At 58.0% G+C, this 20,331-nt stretch overlaps 6 protein-coding genes across 6 annotated transcripts; 5 read left to right on the top strand and 1 right to left on the bottom strand.

Moving 5' to 3' along the window:
* Positions 1 to 138: 138 nt before the first annotated feature.
* On the top strand, positions 139 to 2,415 carry B0I36DRAFT_310561 (uncharacterized protein). The gene has a single exon (XM_046152266.1). It carries the CDS (start codon positions 351 to 353, stop codon positions 1,935 to 1,937), a length of 1,587 nt encoding a protein of 528 aa, XP_046018433.1. The 5' UTR covers positions 139 to 350; the 3' UTR covers positions 1,938 to 2,415.
* Positions 2,416 to 3,142: 727 nt separating this feature from the next.
* Positions 3,143 to 5,104, top strand: B0I36DRAFT_371079 (amidase signature domain-containing protein; the record flags this gene model as incomplete). The annotated part of the gene is made up of 2 exons (XM_046159984.1): positions 3,143 to 3,267; positions 3,391 to 5,104. 2 exons carry the CDS (start codon positions 3,143 to 3,145, stop codon positions 5,102 to 5,104), a joined length of 1,839 nt encoding a protein of 612 aa, XP_046018432.1.
* Positions 5,105 to 8,132: 3,028 nt separating this feature from the next.
* On the top strand, positions 8,133 to 10,069 carry B0I36DRAFT_9455 (uncharacterized protein). The gene is made up of 5 exons (XM_046163629.1): positions 8,133 to 8,499; positions 8,569 to 8,757; positions 8,840 to 8,882; positions 8,946 to 9,133; positions 9,209 to 10,069. Exons 1-5 carry the CDS (start codon positions 8,373 to 8,375, stop codon positions 9,898 to 9,900), a joined length of 1,239 nt encoding a protein of 412 aa, XP_046018431.1. The 5' UTR covers positions 8,133 to 8,372; the 3' UTR covers positions 9,901 to 10,069.
* A 1,665-nt stretch (positions 10,070 to 11,734) lies between these two features.
* Positions 11,735 to 13,923, top strand: B0I36DRAFT_310557 (sugar transporter-like protein). The gene is made up of 5 exons (XM_046152265.1): positions 11,735 to 12,436; positions 12,508 to 12,633; positions 12,701 to 13,095; positions 13,175 to 13,361; positions 13,434 to 13,923. Exons 1-5 carry the CDS (start codon positions 11,873 to 11,875, stop codon positions 13,803 to 13,805), a joined length of 1,644 nt encoding a protein of 547 aa, XP_046018430.1. The 5' UTR covers positions 11,735 to 11,872; the 3' UTR covers positions 13,806 to 13,923.
* Positions 13,924 to 14,209: 286 nt separating this feature from the next.
* Positions 14,210 to 16,551, top strand: B0I36DRAFT_310553 (uncharacterized protein). The gene has a single exon (XM_046152264.1). It carries the CDS (start codon positions 14,469 to 14,471, stop codon positions 16,221 to 16,223), a length of 1,755 nt encoding a protein of 584 aa, XP_046018429.1. The 5' UTR covers positions 14,210 to 14,468; the 3' UTR covers positions 16,224 to 16,551.
* A 760-nt stretch (positions 16,552 to 17,311) lies between these two features.
* Positions 17,312 to 19,996, bottom strand: B0I36DRAFT_357683 (uncharacterized protein; the record flags this gene model as incomplete). The annotated part of the gene is made up of 3 exons (XM_046157842.1): positions 17,312 to 19,770; positions 19,854 to 19,900; positions 19,971 to 19,996. The coding sequence occupies 3 exons, from the start codon at positions 19,994 to 19,996 to the stop codon at positions 17,312 to 17,314; spliced, it is 2,532 nt and encodes an 843-aa protein (XP_046018428.1).
* Between the last annotated feature and the right edge of the window lie 335 nt (positions 19,997 to 20,331).

Genomic DNA, 20,331 nt, shown 5'->3' with positions numbered 1-20,331 from the left:
CCACGCCACCACTTGGCAGGCGAAGCACTTGCAGTGGGATCAGCCCCTGCAGCCTGCATCCTGGGGAGCCCACGACAGGGTCCACGGGTCTCTGAGCTGAGCCCTGCCTGCTGCTCGTCCCCTGCCCTGCGCCTGTCCTCTCCTTCATCTGCTATTCCACTCTTCACGCTCCCTTCTCCGAGGCGCGTGTCTCGAACCAAGTCGTCCACTGGCACTGACACCACCCTCACCGCCGTCGCCGTCCCGCCCTACGCAATTCACCTTCCCTCTCGTCCGCGCGTGGAGCCGCCGTCCCGCCATGCCAGCGGCTGCGTAGATCAGGGTATCCCCGCTTCCGCCGACCATCGATTATGCTCAGGATGACGAGACTTTTTGTCGTTGGCAGCCGCTACGGCTTCGTCCTCGTCGCCGCCCTCCTCGTCTGGCTCTTCATCCGCGAGCCGTTCGCTCGGTTTGCGCACGACCACAGGCGACCCGATGATGTAGTCGTCGTCACAAACACAGCCATCAACGCAGACGCCCAGCAACAACAACAACAGCTGCAAAACTCGCCCGCCGTGGACAGTGGGGGCATCGCCTCCTCGAACTCCGAGGCTATTGCCGACGGCAGCGACAAGCCTTCCCTTGGGCAGCCGCCCGCGCAGCAGCAGCTGGTCGAAGAGCCCCCTCGGGCCAAGGTCTACAAACCCAAGCCCTCCGCCGCGCCTCCGATCAAGGACCACTTCCCATGGCTCACACATTCGGGCAAGAGCCCCGAGGTCCTCGAAAACAACAAGCCACCGTTCCCGCACGTCCCCGAGAAAACACCGCTCCTCATAGGCTTCACCCAGAACTGGCCGCTTCTCCTCCAATGCGTCAGTAGCTACATAGCCGCGGGCTGGCCCGCGGGCGACATCTACGTCATTGAGAACACGGGCACATTCCGCGCCAACAAGCAGCATCAGCTCTCGCTGCAGAACCCATTCTTCATGAACCACACAAGCCTTGCAACCCTGGGGGTAAACATCATCTCCACGCCGACTCTGCTGAGTTTCTCGCAGCTGCAGAACTTCTATCTCTACGTGGCCCAACAGCGCAGCTGGGAGCATTTCTTCTGGAGCCACCAGGACGTCATTGTCTTTTCGGACGAGGACGTCAAGAGGAAGGACCGTGATCATGACTGGGACCGCGATCCGTACGCGACAATATACGAGCGCGCAGTTGGCCTATTGCGGTATCTCAATGGTCCTGAGATGCCGCCGTGGTCAACCCATTTCTTTGCCTACGACCTGTTCACTCTCGTCAACCGCGATGCCTACCTCGAAGTGGGTGGCTGGGACACGCACATCCCCTTCAAGGCTGCCGACTGCGACATGTATCTCAGACTCCATTGGGCTGGATTCTGGCAGCCACAGAGCGAGGCGGGCTTGGTGTACGAAGTCGACGCGGTCCTGACGGATATTGGGGCGCTGTTCCACATCCCCGGAGCCCACGCCACTTTCGAGGAGGACCCCGTGTTCGCGCCACTGAAGACGCTGAAGGAAGACGAGGAGCCGGACTCTGCACAGCTGCAGCAGGAAATCGACATGAAGCCGTGGGTGGCCAAGCATGGCGAGACATGGTTCCATCTTGTCGAAGTCGTCGAAAGAATGGCCGAGGCCAAGGAGAACAACACGCGCTATCAACTCACAAGACAAGCGGGTGGGGCTGGAGAACCATTTTACAGAGATCCCGAAGGCTTCGAGGTTGGGATCCAAGCCCTGACGACTACCGGCAAAGCCGTGTTCGCGGACAAGTGGGGACACCGAGGCTGCGACCTCCTCGACATTGGCATCGACGATAAAGATGCATGGAGACTGATGCGCGACTGGGACGTGAGCAAGAGCCCCGGGTCGGAAGGCGGGAACTGGGGCAAGCAGTGGATGACGACTCCGGAGGAAGACCGGGCCGCGCACTGAGTTGCGGCCCCTTGCAGTCAGCGACACAATACTTCCCGTGCCGATCTTGCCACTCCAGTTTCCCATCTTACTGGTCTTGGGGCCGTCTCGATCTTTTCAAGGTCTCGTAATAGTCCTTCTTCTTTCAACATTTCGCTTCACATCAAAGGCATCCGGGGTTAGCACATTTGTTCAGTTATGGGTTAGGCGTTCTTTCCATTGATGAAGATGCTCGGCGAACCATTTCGTGTAGAGAAAGCCGGTTTGGCAAGGTTTCAACAGAGCATTGGCAGAGCGAGTGTATCGTCTTGGCGGGGTTTTTTTTTCTTGCACGACTAGTAGGTAGCAGCGGAGTTGTGACGGACGACGGGATGGCAGAAATACAACGTGATATGGTCATGGTCAGCCATGCAGACAAAGGGAGAATCAGAGCACATATTTTTATTTACGATGGGGCAGATGACATTGTCTAAATCAAACTCATTTACAAATTGTGGAAAAGTATTGTTTTATCATGGGGATTCGTGACCCGAGGCCGCGTCCAGGATGGCCATCACATGCTTCCCAACCTCCTGTCCCTCTGTTGAAGCTACCATAGTACTCCAACTCGTGCCGCGTTTTGTGACTCCACATGGCTTTCCCCGCACCCCCCTGAACAGCGTGCGTTTGTGTGTGCCTGGACGAAGCGGAGCCCGCGGGGAGTTCGTCCTGTGCAGAGACGGGAGGTTATCTCCAACGCTGTGCAGCTTTCTTTGCTTGCTCAGCCGTCGGGGCACATTCTCTCCCCTCAAGATTGTCCTCAGCTTTCGGGAGCTCCCCACAGTCTTGCTTATGTCTCGGCGACATCTGTGATTCTAGAAATTTATCCTCTGCTGATAAGAAGCCCATCTTGCCCAGATAGATTGTGTCGGGGCCAGCCAGCCAGCCCGCCGTTTGTTTGCCACCCTTTTTTATCTTACGCCTCGGGTGGATCTGCTGCAAGGCACGGCTTTACTTCCTCTTCAGCTTCATCTTGCCTCGGTTCATCTGGCAGAGTAGTTTGGCTCGCCACTACAAACACGGGGGGGAAGAAGAAGAAGAAGACGCCTTGCACTACTTGGAGACAGCCATAATACGGACATCTCTCCCACCGAGAGTAGACAGAGACGACTCCAATACCAGCCGGCTCAAACACACACACACACACAGGGACTACTCCTTGAGCAGCAGCAGCAGACGACGACGAGATGGCGGCCAAGCAGCGCTTCGCCGGCTACCCGATTGCCCGCGAGGGCCCGGAGACGCCGTACGCGGTGGTCGACGAGAAGAACCCCGTGCTCCGCGGGTGGTTGCTCGTTGTGGCGGCCAACCTGTGAGTTGAATTCCCCGTATCTCCCGACACACAGTTTCACCCAAAATGTCCTCTCCTGCTTCTTCCTCGTCAATTCTGCGTGTCTGGCAACCGCCCGGCTAATTCGGGGGGGATAAACATCAGCGCGACGCGCTTCCCGGCCCTGGCAAAGGCCGCGTGGGCGAATGCCAAGTTTGGCGACATCAAGGACATCCCAGGCCTCCTGGAATACGACTATCGCATGTCGTCGGCCGTCACGCCTCTTGGCAGCGGTGACGATGACGACGACGATGCGACGGCCATGGCCAGGCTTGAGATTGGGCCGGAGCTCACAGCGCGCCAGTCCGAGACCCTGCCGGGCCGGTTCTTGTCGGCGGCCGACTATCACGAGCTCTACAAGTCTGGTGCTGTGACACCGCTGCAGGTCGCAGAGGCGCTGCTGCCCCTCATCTCCCGCGGCCAGAGCCCGCCTGCGAAATACGAGTCTGCGTGGTCCGTCACCAATAAGACGCTCGTGATGGAGGCGGCAGCGGCATCGACCCGGCGGTTTGCCGACGGCAAGCCACTGGGCGTGCTGGATGGCGTGCCCGTGGGCGTCAAGGACGACTGTGACGTCGAGGGCTATGTCAGCCACATTGGCCTGCAGTACGACGCGGCACATCCTCAATTCCAGCCGGCAAAGAAGACGGCGTGGCCTGTCCAGCAGCTCCAGGCCGCCGGCGCGCTCATGATTGGCAAGCTGGCGATGCACGAGCTGGGCTCCGACGTGACGGGCTGCAACCCGCGCTGGGGCACACCCGTCAACTGGAACAACCCGGGCTACTATCCGGGTGGCTCGTCTTCGGGCGGCGGCTCCGCGCTGAGCGCCGGGCTGATCCCCATCGCCGTCGGAACGGACGCGGGCGGCAGCATCCGCATCCCGTCGTCGTTCTGCGGGCAGTACGGCCTCAAGCCCTCGCTGCACCGCACAATCACGATGAAGTCGGCCGTGTGCGTCATGGGTCCCATGGCCGCCACGGCATCAGACCTGCGCATTGCCTACCGCTCCATGGTGGCGCCGAATCCAGAGGACGCGGTCCAGCGCGCCTTTGCGACCTCCCTCCCTCCCGCAAAGTCTGCAAAGAAATCCATTGGCATCTACACCGAGTGGTTCGACCGTGCGAGCCCCGTCGTGCGCGAGACCCTTCGCAAAGCAATCGCATATCTGCAGGCAAAGCTCGGCTACGAGGTGGTCGAGATCCGCATCCCGTACCTACACGAGGCACAGCTCGCGCACGCGGCGTGGACACTAACCGAAGCGCTCGACCACCAGCGCACCCGCACGGCCAAACCGAGCGACTGCCTCGGCATCGTGAACCACTGCAACCAGGTCCTCCTGTCCGTGGGCGCGTCCACGGCCGGCGTCGACCTGGTCAAGTACTCGCAGCTACGCGAGCTGCTGATGCAGCACCTGGCCTTCCTCTATCAGAAGTACCCAGGCCTGCTGATCGTCACGCCCACCGTCCCGGACGCCGGGTGGAAGATCCAGCCTGGCGACGAAGCGTATGGCTTTAGCGATGGCGACAAGACGAATCGGGCAATGATGTACGTCTGGCTCGCCAACTCGACGGGTTGTCCCGCCGTGAGCTGCCCTGTCGGATACGACGAGGCAGTGGAGGGCGGGAAGGTGCCGATCGGACTGATGGCGACTGGCGAGTGGGGTGCCGAGGAGCAGCTACTGGACTTTGCGGCCGAGGCGGAGGAATACCTGAACGCGGTGTATCCTGGTGGGAGGAGTCGCCCGGAGGCGTGGGTCGATGTGCTTGCGCTTGCTGCTGGCAAGGCAGGGAAGGGCGGTGATGCGGCTAGTGAAGAATGAGCCCCAACAGAACGTCTCGAGCGGATGAGCAGCATGCAATTTTCCTCTCATTTGTCTGTCTTTGGAGTCCAAAGCAGGCATCCTATCTCCTCACACTGAACGCTTGTCTTCCTTGTAGTCCACCTCCCAATATGTGTGTGCCAAGTTAGGCCTATCAGCACTAGAACATCCTGGTCGTGGATCATGACCGAGTAGATGAGGACAGCACGTCTGTGCCTCGGTCCGACCAGTCACACTTCGGCATGGGTCGTCAGTCAGATTCGAGCCTGGACGCCTCTTGCCCTGGATACGGAACCATCGGACATTTTTTTCGTCTGCCGGTAATCTTCGGCAAATTTCTGACACCTTTCATCCTTGTCCCGGATGTGCATGCTAGCAGGCTTTTGCCCCTTGTGGTTGCCATATCGACTCGACGGTGCCTTGTTCGGCCAGGGGTCCAATCTGTATGGCGTCCAGATGGCCTGCGAGACATGGGTGTCTGCATACCAAGTGGATGTTGCAGCTGAAAAGTGTGAGGGCGCCAAGGGAGATCTGCTGCAGGGATCCAGGCCTGGGCCAGGGGGCGACGTGGAAGATTGTTTCTGCACGCCTATGGCTGGACGGCTGTCTGGTGTGTCGCTGCGTGTCCATTGAGGCTCTCTACCATTTGGGACCCTGTGCATCGCCGAGAGGACGACGTATGAATTTGTTGCGCCCTCTCGGCTCGGTTCCACGGTTCGTCTGCCAAGCTCTCTCGGCCGACCGCTGCGCCACGTTGCCTTCTGTGCTTTCTTCCTCGTTCTCCGCCGGAGGGAATATCTTGTGGCTTGCAGTGGCTGCGTCTAGTCTGCGCCGCACATGCACGAGACTAACAGCTACCCCGGTCATGTAGAGAGCCCCATCTGTGGATATGACTCTGACAAGGAAGAATCGACGTTTCGTGGATTGTACAAGTTGGCGCTGGGGTTCCCGCATCCGTGGGCTTGGGCGAGTGAGTGGGCGTGCTTTATTCGCGCGGTGGGCCGCTACTCGCACATCACCAGTCGCGCCAGACGGCACGACAAGCCCACTAGTGTGGTTTCTCGGATTCGGCATGTACCGTGTGGTGAGTGTCGGGCCGCGTGTCGGGCAGGGTCATCGTTCCTCCCAGGGAGAGAAGGGGGCGTTCATGCTGTGCCGCATTGAGCTGCGATCTCCTCAGCAGAAGAGGTGTTGAAGTAATCCATAGGCGAGCTCCAGATCATCACGTAGCCGTGGATCATATGAAGGGACGGGGCAGGTTGTCGCACGGACGGACTACCCTAGGGTAGTGCATCCTTCCGTCTGGAGCGTCACCCAGGTCGCGGCTGCCTCAGCTCATCATCTGTGGGTTGTTGTTGTGGTCCGTTTGCTCATTGCAGGCCGCCATGTCAGGGTTGGTCCATCTGCATTTCCCACGTGTCGCTACGCCTTCCTCCGGCCCCCATGCATTTCACTTCGCCAGATGCTACTCGTGTGCACGACTTGCGCCGACTTTCCCAGGGGTGCGGCTTGCCCTGGCCCTGTTGTCTACCCCGGCACAGCATTTGGCAGAAACACCCGAAGCCTGAGGATCGGGGTGGTGAACCAGGGGGCCCATGTGGAGGAGGCTAGGGTGCCTCGGGACCACACCGAGGAATACAACCCTGGAGAGATGGTGGAACAAGACGACACAACCACCACCGGACCATATTCAAGACGAGCGAGCCTGCAGCGCTCTGGCTCAGCACTAATGTCCGCGGCCGCACCGTTAACGCCAGCAAACCACCAATCCCATGGCGCACCGAGCTAGATTGCACGCAGCCACAAATTCGCAAGTCCCCCGAGGCAGCCACGTGGCGAGGAACACCGTCGGATGCCGGGGCTGCTCTGCTAATCTCCCGAGTTGTTGCGCCTGCTTCTGGAAGCCTTCCGGGACTGCTTCTGCGGCGTCGGGCTGCCGCGTCGCACATTGCCCCCGTCGTGCTTGGCGAGCACGCGGCCTCACCGGTTGTGGCGCAACAGACCTTGACTCGCAAGGTGGTCGACGACAACACTATCGACGCTCAGACAGCTGCTATCGCGTAGGAATGCGCACGCATACCTCGCTTGGTATCAGTTCTCCTCTGCTGCTATGACGGCGAGCTTCGTGCTCGGGTCAGGAGCTGACACACCCTAAACGGGCCATCAAACTTAACCCTCCCAGGAGCATATGGTAACAGAGACTTCCGGTCGCTCACTTGCAGCGAGCGTCTCTGGAGATCTCGCCTGTTTCACGTGCTCCAAGAAGTGTGTCGTCGTGGTCTCACATGGCTATTTAAGACTAGATCCTCGCGTAATGCGGACGAAGCGTGAGCGGCTCGACTGCCCCAAGCAGGTTCGCGCGCACACTAGTGACGACTAAGCGCCTGAAGGATGATACGATGGCAGCGAGTCGTGCCCGAAGTCGCCCCGCTAGCACTGGTTCTGAGACTTCTCTAGCGGCTTCCAGTTCTTCTCTCGCTTAAGCTCTTGTCCCGCTTAAGCCTGGCGGTGCAAGCTGTTACTTCGGCATGGACACTGCGTTCTGCCTCACACGACTTCGTGCCCAAACTCTCACCTAAGCAACTCGGCCAGGCCGCAGGCTGTACATTTCAGAGATGAGGATGGTACTTTGTTTTTTGCAGGAGGGTGATGAGCAGTTCAAGCTGAGGAAGCCCACGAGAACACGAGCAGGCTCGGGAGATCGTCGTGGCTCTCCACGCCAGTGATCTGCAGTCCCATCAGTCACGCCGCAAGCTGTGCCGCTTGGGGCTATTCTCCGGCACTCCATCCGGGCTTTGAGAGCAGCATCAGGCTAGCCTAGGCTCAGTGTCTCATCATCTCAATACTCTGGCGCCGGAGCAGGCCCCTTTCCCTGCCACGCCGAGTGTGGTCGGACCTCCTGTTCCCTCAGCCCAACCTGGCAAGCCACGTTCTTGGGCTCCACAGGCACAGGTCTGACAGGCTGGATTGTGATCTCTACCCGTTCAATCTGAACCATCAGAAGAAGTCCATGCACTACCAAGCGCAGTACGGCTAGCTTCGATCTCGCCCACCCCTTGGGCGCTACTTTTCTTGCCGCTTTCAGCCCAGGCACGCGCAATAGAAGCTGGCATGTATGGCCTTCGATTACTGGACCGGCGAATATTAGCCTAGGGTCGTTGCCACATGGAACTTCTTGCCTTCTTGCTTTTTTGACCTTTCCTGTCTTTTGTCGTCCGCCAGCCTCCTCACTGTGCTATTCAACCTATTTTCGACAAGAGGACGAACAATGAGCGGACAATACCCCCCCGAAGCGCTTGGAAGCGCAGTCGGAGTGCTCATATACTCGTTCCTGAGTCTCGCGTGCTGCATCTTATCCCTATGGCTCGTGTCTGTCCACGCCGAGAAGACGAGTTGTAAGTGATTGTCCTTGCAGACGCGATTCGCACCAGCGACGCAAAAGGCTGACCACCCGCCAAATATAGATGTCGGCCTCTTGGCTTTTTCAGTCTTCCTCGGCACTTCAGCCAGTATTGCACAGCAACTTCACGGCATCATAAGCTGGGAAGATGTCAAATGGGACCAACACCGATTTGCTATCGAAAATGCTGGCTCGCCACAGCTTATCGTCTCTGGACAATCACAAGGACTGGACCTAGGGCTGTTCTATATCCGTACGTTCCATGGGCATAACGACGCTCTCTGTGTCCACATTCACGACCAATACCGATGAGCACTTCACTAATAACCTCGTAGAGGCGTATAGCTACAATGTCTGTGCGCTGCTGTCTCTTTCTTGGTAAGTCAATGTTGCCCTCTGAATCTTGTGTTCCTGCAAGAGATTAAGCTGACATTCCCTCAGGGCTTCTACTCTGGCCCAGTCTATTCTTGGCTTTTCCGATGTGGACAGGTTTACAAGATTCGTCAAGCACTCAACAATCTCCACAAAGGTCTTTGCGTGGGTGTTCCCACCCATCATGTTGAGCCTGCTTGCTGCGCCGCCCATTCAAAAGTCCACTGTGGCATTCCTGGTCGTTTTTGACTTCTGCAGTAAGTCGATGTCCACAGCATTGAATGAGTCGATCCCAATAACTCCACTGACAATGTGGCCCTGCGCCAACACAGTGCTCGGGGGTCTGGCCTTGACGTCTTTCCTTCTGGCATTCATCCTCGGCAAATACATCTACACGCGACGAAAGCTCTTGTCCTGGAATCCATATGCCCGCCCTGTTCAAGCCACTGGCCAGTCGTCCATCTATGATCGCTGGCTTCTGATGCGCTTCACCATTGCTTTCTTTGTCTTGAGCGCCTACGAAATTGTCACAGTCCTGTTCCAGGCCAGCCACGCAGCGAGTACTAAGGACGCCGCCAGCATCGGCTCCGAGCCAGATCTATCTGCAGCGCGAGCATTCGGCGAGAATCTTGTCTACCTACCCGGAGTGTCATCGGGCTTCCTGGTCTTCGTCGTCTTCGGCACCACCAAGACCTTCCGAACAACCATGTACCAGACTTTTGTGCCGAAACGTTTCCAAAAGGTGGAGCGCAAGACGAACCAGTCAGCCTATGGCAGTGCGTCTGCGACGATGCATACGAGCCGTAATGGTGGCGTTGATGGCGTGCAGGTCACGTCGACATTCTATGTAGAGAGTCAGAAGAGCAATGCTGCGCGTAGCGAGGAGGCGATTGAACTGGGCGACACCACGGCTGACGACGATATACATCACCACTACCGGTCAAGGCTGCGTCAGCAAGGAAAGGAGGCGGATGAGCGGCCCATATTGGAGCACACGACTCAGGTTTCGGTACGACACCCGTGAGATTCCTTCTCCGGCACATTTATGAGGGCTCTTGATGGATGGATTATTGTAGGCGGGTGCCATTATTTTGCTTGGTGCATGGGCGTTGTTATCTTGAGGGTTTTGAAACACCTTGAACTAGAACACAGAATTCTCGCGAATATACCCTTTTCACACAGACAGAAGCCTGGTCCGTCGTCATTCACCAGGGACAACCACAACGGCAAGCACGGTTTAGCTCGGTGATTGTGGTGGCAAGCCTGCCACCGACTAACTGAATTTTGAGGGTCCACCGCCCTCTCGGCTGGTCGAGTTTCCGCTCGGAGGCCTTTATTTCGGATCGAATTATAAAGCCAGGCATGCAGTCGGCTTTGGCGCTGTTGGGACCTAAACCCGTGGAAACCAAAACCGACTACCCTGTCTTCGAAGACGTGCGACGACAGGATTCTATCTCAGGCCGCACACCCGGCTCGGTTCCAGCAGAAGAAAGAAACGCCTTCACTGTGGGGCACTTACGAAGTGTTGCAACTCTACACCGTGGTTTTTGCCAGTTCGGTTGGCCTGTGAGAAAGCCGTTTATAAAGAACGACGAAATGTGATGATCCCTGAGTCCCCCAAAGAAAAGAAGCAGGAAAAAGAACCTGCACGCTGGATGGACCCGGGACAACAGCGCTTGGGGGGTTTCGTAGAAGTTCTGGGCGGAACCAATTGACTGGGCATTGCCGAGGTTTTTTGTTACCTACGCGCTCTTACTTGGGTGTTTTGGCGCTACTACTACTATTTCCTGCTGCATGACCATTGAGCGCGAGTCTTTGGGCCCAGGCGAAGTCCTCGTTTTGTGTGTTGCGCCAGCCAAGAGCTGCAGTGTCGTCGGTGTCCTGCCTTGCAATCCAGTTGCGGCAGACACGCAGGGTTGCCAAGTGCAACGACGATATATATCCCCGTGGGGTGGCTGATGGATGATGATCGGCGTGTGTGTGTGTGTGGGGGGGGGGGGGGGGGAACAACCCCGGGGATCTGGATTTGCGGAGAAGGAACCATAATTACGCTCGCCGAGTGCTCTCCGGCTTACACCTCGGGCGCCAATGCAGCGATTCCCCGAGTTCAAAGAAGAAGCGGGAGCAAAGCTTCGTTTTTTCCTCTTTTCCTTTGCTGCAGCCCCTCGAACTTGGTCGTGCTTGGGGATACAACAGAAGGCAAGTGTCGTTGTTGTTTGCAGTTTCTTGCGCGTCTTCACACACCTTCCACCACGTTACGGATTAAGCTCATTGCGAGTCCAGGATGTTACAACTATTCTTCCCTCCTCATAAAGCAATTCTTTGGAAATGGGCGGTCTTCCAATGCTGTCAAGAGCACACGAGCCTCAGACGGCAAAGAACCATACAAACACCACCGCGCCGTACCACCACTGTGCAAAAAGGCCTCTCTCTCACTTTCTCCCAGCACCGGGACTAGGGAGGGCTCTTAGGCTAAATGGGCGCTGCCCGACTGGTGGCATTGCGTCGATCCCACCACTCAAGACCGGCATTCCCAATCCTGTCAGTCAGATGCGCAAAAGCTCCCCCCCGGAAACCAGCAGGGATTCTCCAGATGGAGCTTCCCGTACCCCAGCCTCTTCCCTGAACCAGTCGTATGTTATCCCCCACAGATTTACTTGGACGACCACACGGAACAGTGCGGGGAGGCCAGGGTGAACTAGTCTCGACCTCTTCGCCCAAAGGAAGAAAGGGCTGCCGGCGCGCAGAGCCTGGTTGAATGCATGTGTGAGGCACAGGTCAGGTAGTCCAACCGGCAGGATTTGGGACTAGCACACAATATGGTGGCCAGTGTATCTGCATATATATTTAAGAGTGCCCCTGCGTGACCACTTGCCCGGGATACGATCCTCAAGCTGCGGATACAAGTTCCAGCCAGATCCTACCCAAGTTGCTCAGCCGGACAAGGCTCTGTCCACTTTCCCCCAGGAACGGAATAGCAACAAGAACAACCCATCATGGCGGACAGGCACAATCTGAGCACGGCCCAAAAGGTCGCCGACACGGTCCTCGAGGAGAAGCTGGGCCACAGCGCGCTCTACGAGGCCAAGCAGGCGACTGATGATGAGCACGCCCAGACCTTTCTCCAAGCGCTCCGCGAGAACCGCAAAGCCGCTCTCTGGTCCATCGCCATCTCCATGGCCATCATTATGGAGGGCTACGACACCATCCTGATCGGAAACTTCATGGCTTACCCGGAGTTCCAACAGAAGTTTGGCCAGTACTATCCAGGTCTCAACCGCTGGGAGGTCCCCGCGTCCTGGCAGTCCGGGCTCAACATGGGCAGTACTGTCGGTGCCATCTTCGGCGGGTTGATCAACGGGTATCTCATTTCCCGTTTCGGTTACCGCTGGGTGCTCATTGGTGCCATGGGTTGTCTGAATGCCTTCATCTTTGTCGTCTTCTTCGCCAAGGACAATGCCATGCTGCTCGGTGGCCAGATCCTCTGCGGTCTATCCTGGGGTGTCTTTGCTACGCTATGCCCGTCATATGCTAGTGAAGTCTGCCCCACAAACCTGCGTGTATGTCGACAACAGATCGCACGATGTATCTGCTGATGTATACCCGGAGGCTAACAAGCTTTGTCTGACAGGGCTACCTGACGACTTATGTCAACCTGTGCTGGGCGATTGGCCAGCTTCTTGCCACTGGTGTCCTCCGCGGCTGCCTGAGCATCCCAGGCGAGATGGGCTACAAGGTCCCCTTTGCGATTCAATGGGTACGTCTGCGCGCAAAGAACTGACCTTGACGGACATTTTGCCTGACAAAGACTTTGCGCATGACAGCTATGGCCCCTTCCCCTCATGATAGTGGCCTACCTTGCCCCCGAGAGCCCCTGGTACCTCGTACGAGTGGACCGCATCGAAGACGCGCGTCGGTCCATTGCCCGGCTGAGCGGCGACAAGACGCAAGAGCAGATGAACAACCAGTTGGCCATGATGATGCACACGGTCAAGCTGGAGTCGGAGGCGACCAAGGGCGGGTCGTACCTCGACTGCTTCAAGGGGACCAACCTGCGACGCACCGAGATTGTATGCTTTACGTTCATGGGCCAGATCCTGTCGGGGAGCAGCTTTGCGTACACGCCGACCTACTTCTTCACGAGTGCGGGCATGCCCACGGTGAGGGCATTTGACTTGAGCCTTGGTGCCAAGGGGATGGCGTTCCTCGGGACTTGTCTGTAAGTGCACCCGACCCAACGGAGTCACGATGGTTGTACCCAAAGTTGACCTGGCATGTTAACTCGTCGTACCTTGTAGGTCGTGGTTCCTGATTACCTATTTCGGACGGCGGACCATCTATGTATCAGGCATGGGCGTCCTCGCGCTGCTGCTGTTCCTCGTTGGCGTCTTGAATGTGTCTGCGGGGCAGAACGCCCTGTGGCCATCTGGCGGGCTATGCGTGGCCTGGCTGTTTGTCTACTCGCTGACCATTGGCCCTCTCGCTGTAAGTGATGTCCAGAGACCAGGCCAGATCACAAGACGACTTGTAATGACATTCTGACGCGCGTCCTGCTAGTACTCGATCACTTCTGAGACGTCGTCGGTCCGGCTGCGGCCGCTGTCGGTGGTGCTGGCGCGGGTGGCGTACCAACTGATCAACATTGTGTCGCAGGTGCTGTCGCCGTATATGGTGAACCCGACGGCGTGGAACTGGAGCGGCAAGACGGGCTTCTTCTGGGCGGGCACGGCGGCGTGCATGTTTGTGTGGGCGTACTTCCGGCTGCCCGAGATCAAGGGCCGCACCTACGAGGAGCTGGACATACTGTTTGAGAACCGCGTGCCGGCACGCAAGTTTGCGAGCACGCACGTGGATGCGTATGCGTCGAGTGCGGCGCTGGCGCCGGGGGTGGGCGAGCGCGATGTGCACACGGCGACTTACAAGGAGTGAAGGCAGGGAGCAAAGGATGATGATGATGACGACGATGATGATGTATCATGGATGCGGTCGAGGCGACGGAAGGCTACTCAGCGGCCTCAGGCCAAGATTTGTGTGTATAAGTGCTGGCTGGTGGGGCACACCTAAACACAAGTACTTTGGATTTTGGTGGTGCCTGTCGAGATCCGAAAATGGCAGGCACGCAGTAACTACCGCAAAGACCGGCGCCATGATGGACAGACACTGCGTCTCCAGTCTCTGGATGCAGGGTGACTTGTTTTTGCTTTGACCAGGGTAGACGTGTCGTGGCAGCGGTCACCGAGTGTGCGTGGTCTTCCGCTCGGCCACTGATTTTGACGGCGGGTGGATCTGGCTCGGGGCGGGCAGGCAGGCAGCCACGGCCCGCCCCGTTTCCACTTCCCTGGACGACTCGCAATGGATTCCCCGGCTCCAGGATGACACACAATAATGATGATGCAGAGATGCCCATCGCCGTGTTGTAGACACGGGCCTGGCCTGGACCTTGTGCCAGCGGCTGCCCCGTGCACCCTCTTCACCCACTCACTCACCGTCTCCGTCTTCTTTTCTTGAGTGAGCTGGCGGGCATCTCCCAGCCTGTCCCTTCCATTCTCTTCCCACTTTGCTGTGAGGATCAAGACGCACGCCGTCAACATCATGGAGCCGCAAGAGACGCAGTTCAGCACCGGTGCCGGCGGAGACGGCCCAGGCACGCCCGGCCCGGCCGCAGCACGCAATGGCTACGGGACGAGCACCTCGCTTGGCCGCCAGGGCTTCTCGGCGGACCACAGAATTGCCGCCATCATGGCCGACAGCCTCAGGAACAACCGCGAAAACGTCAAGACCGCCACGGCCAGGGCAGTCGGCCCTGACCTGCTGCGCGGCCTGCTCATGCTGCTCATGGCCATGGACCACACCGTCGGCGCCATCAACTCGTGGCCCCACGCCCAGGGCTCCCTCATCGAGCTCGACGGCATCCCCATCACCCGCTGGAACCGTCCCATCGGTTATGCCATCCGCACAATGACCCATCTCTGTGCCCCGGGCTTCTTCTTCCTCCTCGGCATGGGCACCGTCTATTTCGGCCGCTCCCGCTCCCGACTCGGCTGGTCCGCCTTCGCCGTGACGCGCCACTTTGTCATCCGAGCCAGCGTGCTCACAGTCTTGACAGTGCTGATGGGCATGGCCATGGGTTTCGGTACCATCTGGTTCCTCAACGTCGTCCTCTTCGCGCTCGGCTTTGACTATCTTGTCGTTGGCTTGCTCTGGCTTCTCTTTAGCAAGACGGAGCCTGCTCTTGCGAGTACCGTCACCAAAGCGGCCCGTCTGGCCTGGGGGAAAAAGGACAACCAAAATGTCGAGAGCCACGCTAGTGCAGATGATGAAGCCCTCCGCCCCCTGTTGCCCTCGTTGCAGCGACAACACTCTCCTTCAAGGGAGAATGGGTCACTGGACGCACCAGGGGCGAGGACCTCGTACCACATCCATAACTTGCTCATTCTAGTCCTCGTCGGCGTGACCATTTGGTGGAACATCTGGCTGTCACCTAATGGCGGGCGGTGCATCTCGACCAACTCCGATGGGTCGCTAGACACGCAGCCTTTCCCCAAGACTGGCAGTGGCTTCATTGATTTCTGGTTCCACGTCTACGTCACAGATCGTGTCATCTCGATATTCCCAGCCATGGGCTGGCTCTCATTCGCCATAGCTGGTCTGCTTTACGCAAGGCTTGTGCTCCATCCTGCGGCCACACCTGCTCGCATCCGCAGCGGCACGCTTGTGGCGTCTCTGGTGCTCGCTGTCGTGTTTGTACTCACACGCCTGCTTCACTTCGGCAACTTATCTGAAGACTGCTTCTTCACCCCGGACCAAGGCATTTCAGACATCGGCCACCCGAGACACGGGAACCAATACCTCGCCTCGCCACAGGCGTTCTTCTATCTGACAAAGTATCCGCCAGACGTCGCCTTCTTCGCTTACACCCTGTCGGTGAACCTGCTTTTTCTCACTGCTCTGGACTGCGTCCCGCGCGTATACCTCCCAAAGACCAGCCCCCCGAGTATCACAGATTCCGCAGCGTCAGACGGCACCGCCGGTGCTCGGCGAGCCTTGGCCAAGGCCTTCACCACGCTCCTCACCGTGCTTCTGACATTCGGCAACTCTGCCCTCTTCTTCTACATTGTCCACCAGTTTGTCGTGTACGGCGCTGGCTCGATCCTGACAAAGCTGTTCGGTCGCGAAGTCCCTGGCGAGAAGAACCCTCTCGATGGGCAGCCCCTGATTGCCATACAGAGCATTTGGGCATTCTGGGGCGTCTGGCTTCTTGTCATAGTCATCATGTTCCCGTTATGCAGGTGGTACGCGCGCTTCAAGAGTACCAAGAGTGTTGACTCGGTGTGGCGGTTCTTCTAACGATGTGGATCATTGAGATGATAAGACGATAGCATGAAAGGCATGATTCGCGACTTTATAAAGCAGATTGTAATTTCAGCAGCAGCAGAAGACTATGTAGAGACGAGGTCTCCACATGGAGCGGGATTCCGCGGTTGAAAAGAACCATAGCTTTTGGCACATGTGAAAACCTCCCATTGCTGCTCGGTTCGTTTAACTCTCACTTCCACGTGGAGGACGATCGAGAAACCATCGTGGCATGGCACGCGCACACACACATACACACACACACACACACACACACTCACCCACTCACGAAACAAAACATGAGAAAAATCTTGAAGAGCATCGCCGCCACACGCAACGGTTCTTGATGGAGAGACTCTATGTCCCACATCCTCCGCCCCCGTCCAGCCAAGTCCAGACCGGGCAACCCCCAGTGCTCCTGTTCTGCGTCTCTCCTTCAGTCCTCTCTCATTATTCCCTCGTCCGGCCCTCCTCGGTAGGGTTTATTTGGGATATTTGTTTTCCCTCTAGTAGTAAAGATCCGATTGTGCTGGACCTCCTCGAATTAATGGTACATGTTTGATACAACAGAGGATATCTCTTGTCTTCCTGGGTGCGAACAATATGCTCTGCTAAATCTGCCAATAAATCGTACACGGCCCATTGCGCGACCTGAAATGTTTTATATTCGTCGCACCCCTCCAAATAGACCCCGGCCATCATCACCGCGGCAACATCCAAGCCACTGGGGAGTAGAATATTGGGGGTGGCTCCGAGAGGAGCCGACCGACCGCGCGAAAAAGAGTGATCATCTATTCTGCTCCCGCCGCCGTGGGCCCCTTGGAGAACGTAATATCGTACAGATACCCAGCGACGCCGAGCACCGCGACAAGGCTCTTGGCCACAAACACGGCCACGACGACGGCCGCCGCGGCCGCGACCCGGACGCACATGACGGTGGCCACGAGCAAGGGGTCCGCGTGCAGCAACGCCCCGCCAAGCATCGCGAGGGTCATGGTCGGAGGTGCAGGAGCCATGGCACCCCAGCCCGGCTGTGAAGAAGAGTCGCCGGTGGGGATGGAGACCCCCAGGGCGGCCGCTAGTCAATGGATCTCGAGTAGTCGCCGGTTCTTGGCGAGTAGCTGCCGCAGCTTCTTGTCAATGGCATCGTGCTGCTTCTTGGCCGAAGCCCAGACCGTCTCGGCCTCATCGACGCTCATCAGCGGTGTCGAGCCGATCGCTGGGGACGGACCGCCGGGCGCGCCAGGCAACGGTGGGATCCCGCCGGGCCCGGCGACACCAAGAGGGTCGTCGTACGGGCTGCCACCACTGCCGCCCTGGTAGTCACCGGGGCCGAAGTCGTCGCCGGGCCGCACGCCGAACATGCGGCGCAGGTCATCGCTGTCCGCGGACGGCGGATAGATCCATGGCGCAAGCTGCTGCAGGTTCACGTTCTTGGTGAAGTTGGCATTAGGCCCCATGGACTTGTAGTTGCCAAGATTTAGCGACGGCAGGACGTGCTGGTTGATGCAGCTGATGGCTTCTTCACGGTGCATCTTGCCCACGGGATCGCTGGGGTAATTATCAGGCCCGGCCGGGAAGAAGGACGGTGTTCCATTGGGCACAGCCCGGTTCTTAACCAGGCTGAAGCCGCTTGCGGGAGCGTATCTCGGCGCCGCAAACGCCGTCGGCAGGGCGCTGTCTGCGCGCAGGCGGTCTTGCAGCTCCAGGAAACGGTCCGCCTCCTGCTGGGAAAGGTTGAGAAGGCAGTCGCCGTTGGGAGTGAGCAGGACTGTTTGGTTGTTGACGATTTTCCGCACGGGCTGGAAGGCGTTAAGCCGCTCTTCGTCTTCCTTGGTGATGATTGACTTGAGGTTAGGTGGCGCGGTGACAGGGGCATTGGGTGTAGGCTCGGTGCGCTGGAGAAAGCCCTGGATAGACTTGAACAGGCTGATATTCTCGACGGCTGGAATTTTGCGGTCTTCAGCAAGCTTTTGCAGCACATCAGAGATGCTGGGGATCTCGCCAAGGTCTTCCTCAATTGGCTGCTCGTTCTTAACCTCGGGCGCATGAGTCACATAATCGGGAGTAAGGACGGTAGTCTTGGTTGACTCGTTCAACCGGATCGAAGTATCGACCTGGGCGGGGCTCTTGGGCTGGGGGGGCACCTCTTTGCCCTTGGTTTCTTTGGCTTTAGCTGGCGAGGCGGGAGCTGCAGCAGGTTTAACCTCCGCTGCCGTCTTCGATGATGACAACCCTTCTGTATTCTGCAAGTTACCGCCTTGCGATGCCGATGTATCCTTCTTCTGGTCCAGAGGTGTTTGCGGCCTTGTGGAGCCGGTACTCTGCGGTATGACTTTCTTGTCCTTCTTCTGCTTCTTCTTTCTGCCAAGAATGGGAGCGATCTCGACCTCTGTCTCCACGGGCTTGGTTTCGGCAATATCCGCAACCGCCTTCTTGGAAGCTTCCTTGCGCTCCTTGCGCTGCTGGCTCTTTGTTGTAGTGCGGACAGCCGCAGCACCAATTCTGGAGGCAGGGGGCGGAGAGCTTGTCCGCGAGGCGGAGACAGAGGCACTGATGACAGAGGCTGTCTCCGAGTTAAGCTCGGTGGCAGGAGTGGCAGGAGTGGCAGGGCGGCTGTTTGGACCGCCGATTCCAGCGGCACGAATGGATGCCAGCGCCGCAGGAGGGATGGCTGGCGGCGTCTCTGTCTTGGGAGTCTGGACGAGACGCAGAGTCTTGGGTGCAGCCCTCGCAAGGGGTGACGAGATGGTCGCGGTTGAAAGGGTCGGTGTCGAGATTGCAGAGGGCACAGCAGACGACGGTTGAGACTTCGGTTTTGGCGAGCTTCCTGGCGCACTGGCTTCTGGGACCTTATCGTCGTTCTTTATATCAGCCGGCGTGGCTGCACCTTTGGTAGCTGCAGCAATGTCGAGCGTGTTCAGCGCAGGACGTTCGACCAATTCGGACGGCGCAGCAGCTGACTGGCCCTTGTTAGCCTTTGCCGGGTCTGCATTCCTCTTCTTCTTCTCTGGAGTGCCTCGGCTGACGTCCTGAACCTTGCCCGAGACTGCCTTGGTCTTGAGTGGTGAGGCGGTCTTGACAGAGCCCAGCGTGGGGAAGTCTTCCTCCTGGAGCATGGTGCTCGGCTTGGCCTCTTTCACCGCCTGTGCTGCAATGTCCGAAGACAGCCCGCTCTTTGCTGCCAGCTCCTTGATCGTCTTCTTGGCCGAGCTGCCTGCAGATGGTTTGCTGAGCGTCTCCACTGCAAGCGGCGTCGTGCTTCGCAAGGGCGTTGCCACGAGTGGTGTCGCGGGGCGTGTCTGTGGTTGTGTTTTCGCCGCTTTGTCGTTTTGGGCTTGCGAGGCTGGCGTCTGACTTCTCTCCACCATGGAAAGCAGAGGGTGAAGTTGTGGTAGATCGAACCCAGGCGGAATGATTGGTGTCGTTGTCCCGGCAGGCTTTAGGGACAGAGGCGGATCAAATGCGAATTGGTCATCGTCAGACACGAGCGCGTCGATCGAGGTTATTGCCTCGCCAAAGGACAGGTCGTCGTCGTCTGCTATGAGCTGATGTTAGCTCTGCATGCGCAACGCGAGTTTTACAAGGAATGTCAAAACAACTGAAAGCAAACGGGTTATTCACGCGACACCAGCCATCCGTCGTCTTCCACATTGTACATGATACCGGTGCTATACTGAGGGTATAGATGCTATATTGAGGCTGGCCGTTGGTTGGCGCTTGCGTTTCGCGTTAATGTACATGATGCTCTCGTGGAAGACGACCATGGCCTGCCTGCCGGCCTGAAGTAAACCGTGGCTGGGCAATGCTTGAGAAGAAAGACTGAAACGCCAAAGGATCAAGAGCCCGGAAACCTGCAGGTGTCACAAAGACACCGGAGAGGAAGCCTGCTGGGCCTCGGCGACGTGCAGGTTCCGACCCGTCCTAGGTCATGCTTCTGCAATGCTCGCTAAAATCACACTCCCTCCAGGTTGGCGAGAAACCCCTCCTTTCAACCCGCGGCAATATTACCGATGCGGCGATGTGCCTCATGCGCTGTGCGACAACGAAAGAAAACCAATGGGAAGAGAAATAAAATCAGGACAGAAACAAGCGTTGCCCA

The sequence above is a fragment of the Microdochium trichocladiopsis genome, assembly GCF_020744255.1.
Source record: "Microdochium trichocladiopsis strain MPI-CAGE-CH-0230 chromosome Unknown B0I36scaffold_1, whole genome shotgun sequence".
Taxonomy (NCBI): Eukaryota; Fungi; Ascomycota; class Sordariomycetes; order Xylariales; family Microdochiaceae; genus Microdochium; species Microdochium trichocladiopsis.
The sequence above is the reverse complement of the archived record's forward strand: the minus strand, read 5'-3'. Positions and strand labels throughout refer to the sequence as shown.

What these genes read in the sequence shown, in the direction of transcription:
- B0I36DRAFT_310561 (XM_046152266.1), top strand. Translation starts at nt 351, where the DNA reads ATGCTCAGGATGACGAGACTTTTTGTCGTTGGCAGCCGCTACGGCTTC.
- B0I36DRAFT_9455 (XM_046163629.1), top strand. Translation starts at nt 8,373, where the DNA reads ATGAGCGGACAATACCCCCCCGAAGCGCTTGGAAGCGCAGTCGGAGTG. An exon ending in CCACGCCGAGAAGACGAGTT is followed by an intron (nt 8,500 to 8,568) that starts GTAAGTGATTGT and finishes CGCCAAATATAG; the next exon opens with ATGTCGGCCTCTTGGCTTTT. An exon ending in GGTCGTTTTTGACTTCTGCA is followed by an intron (nt 9,134 to 9,208) that starts GTAAGTCGATGT and finishes GCGCCAACACAG; the next exon opens with TGCTCGGGGGTCTGGCCTTG.
- B0I36DRAFT_310557 (XM_046152265.1), top strand. Translation starts at nt 11,873, where the DNA reads ATGGCGGACAGGCACAATCTGAGCACGGCCCAAAAGGTCGCCGACACG. An exon ending in TCTGCCCCACAAACCTGCGT is followed by an intron (nt 12,437 to 12,507) that starts GTATGTCGACAA and finishes TTTGTCTGACAG; the next exon opens with GGCTACCTGACGACTTATGT. An exon ending in GCGTTCCTCGGGACTTGTCT is followed by an intron (nt 13,096 to 13,174) that starts GTAAGTGCACCC and finishes CGTACCTTGTAG; the next exon opens with GTCGTGGTTCCTGATTACCT.
- B0I36DRAFT_310553 (XM_046152264.1), top strand. Translation starts at nt 14,469, where the DNA reads ATGGAGCCGCAAGAGACGCAGTTCAGCACCGGTGCCGGCGGAGACGGC.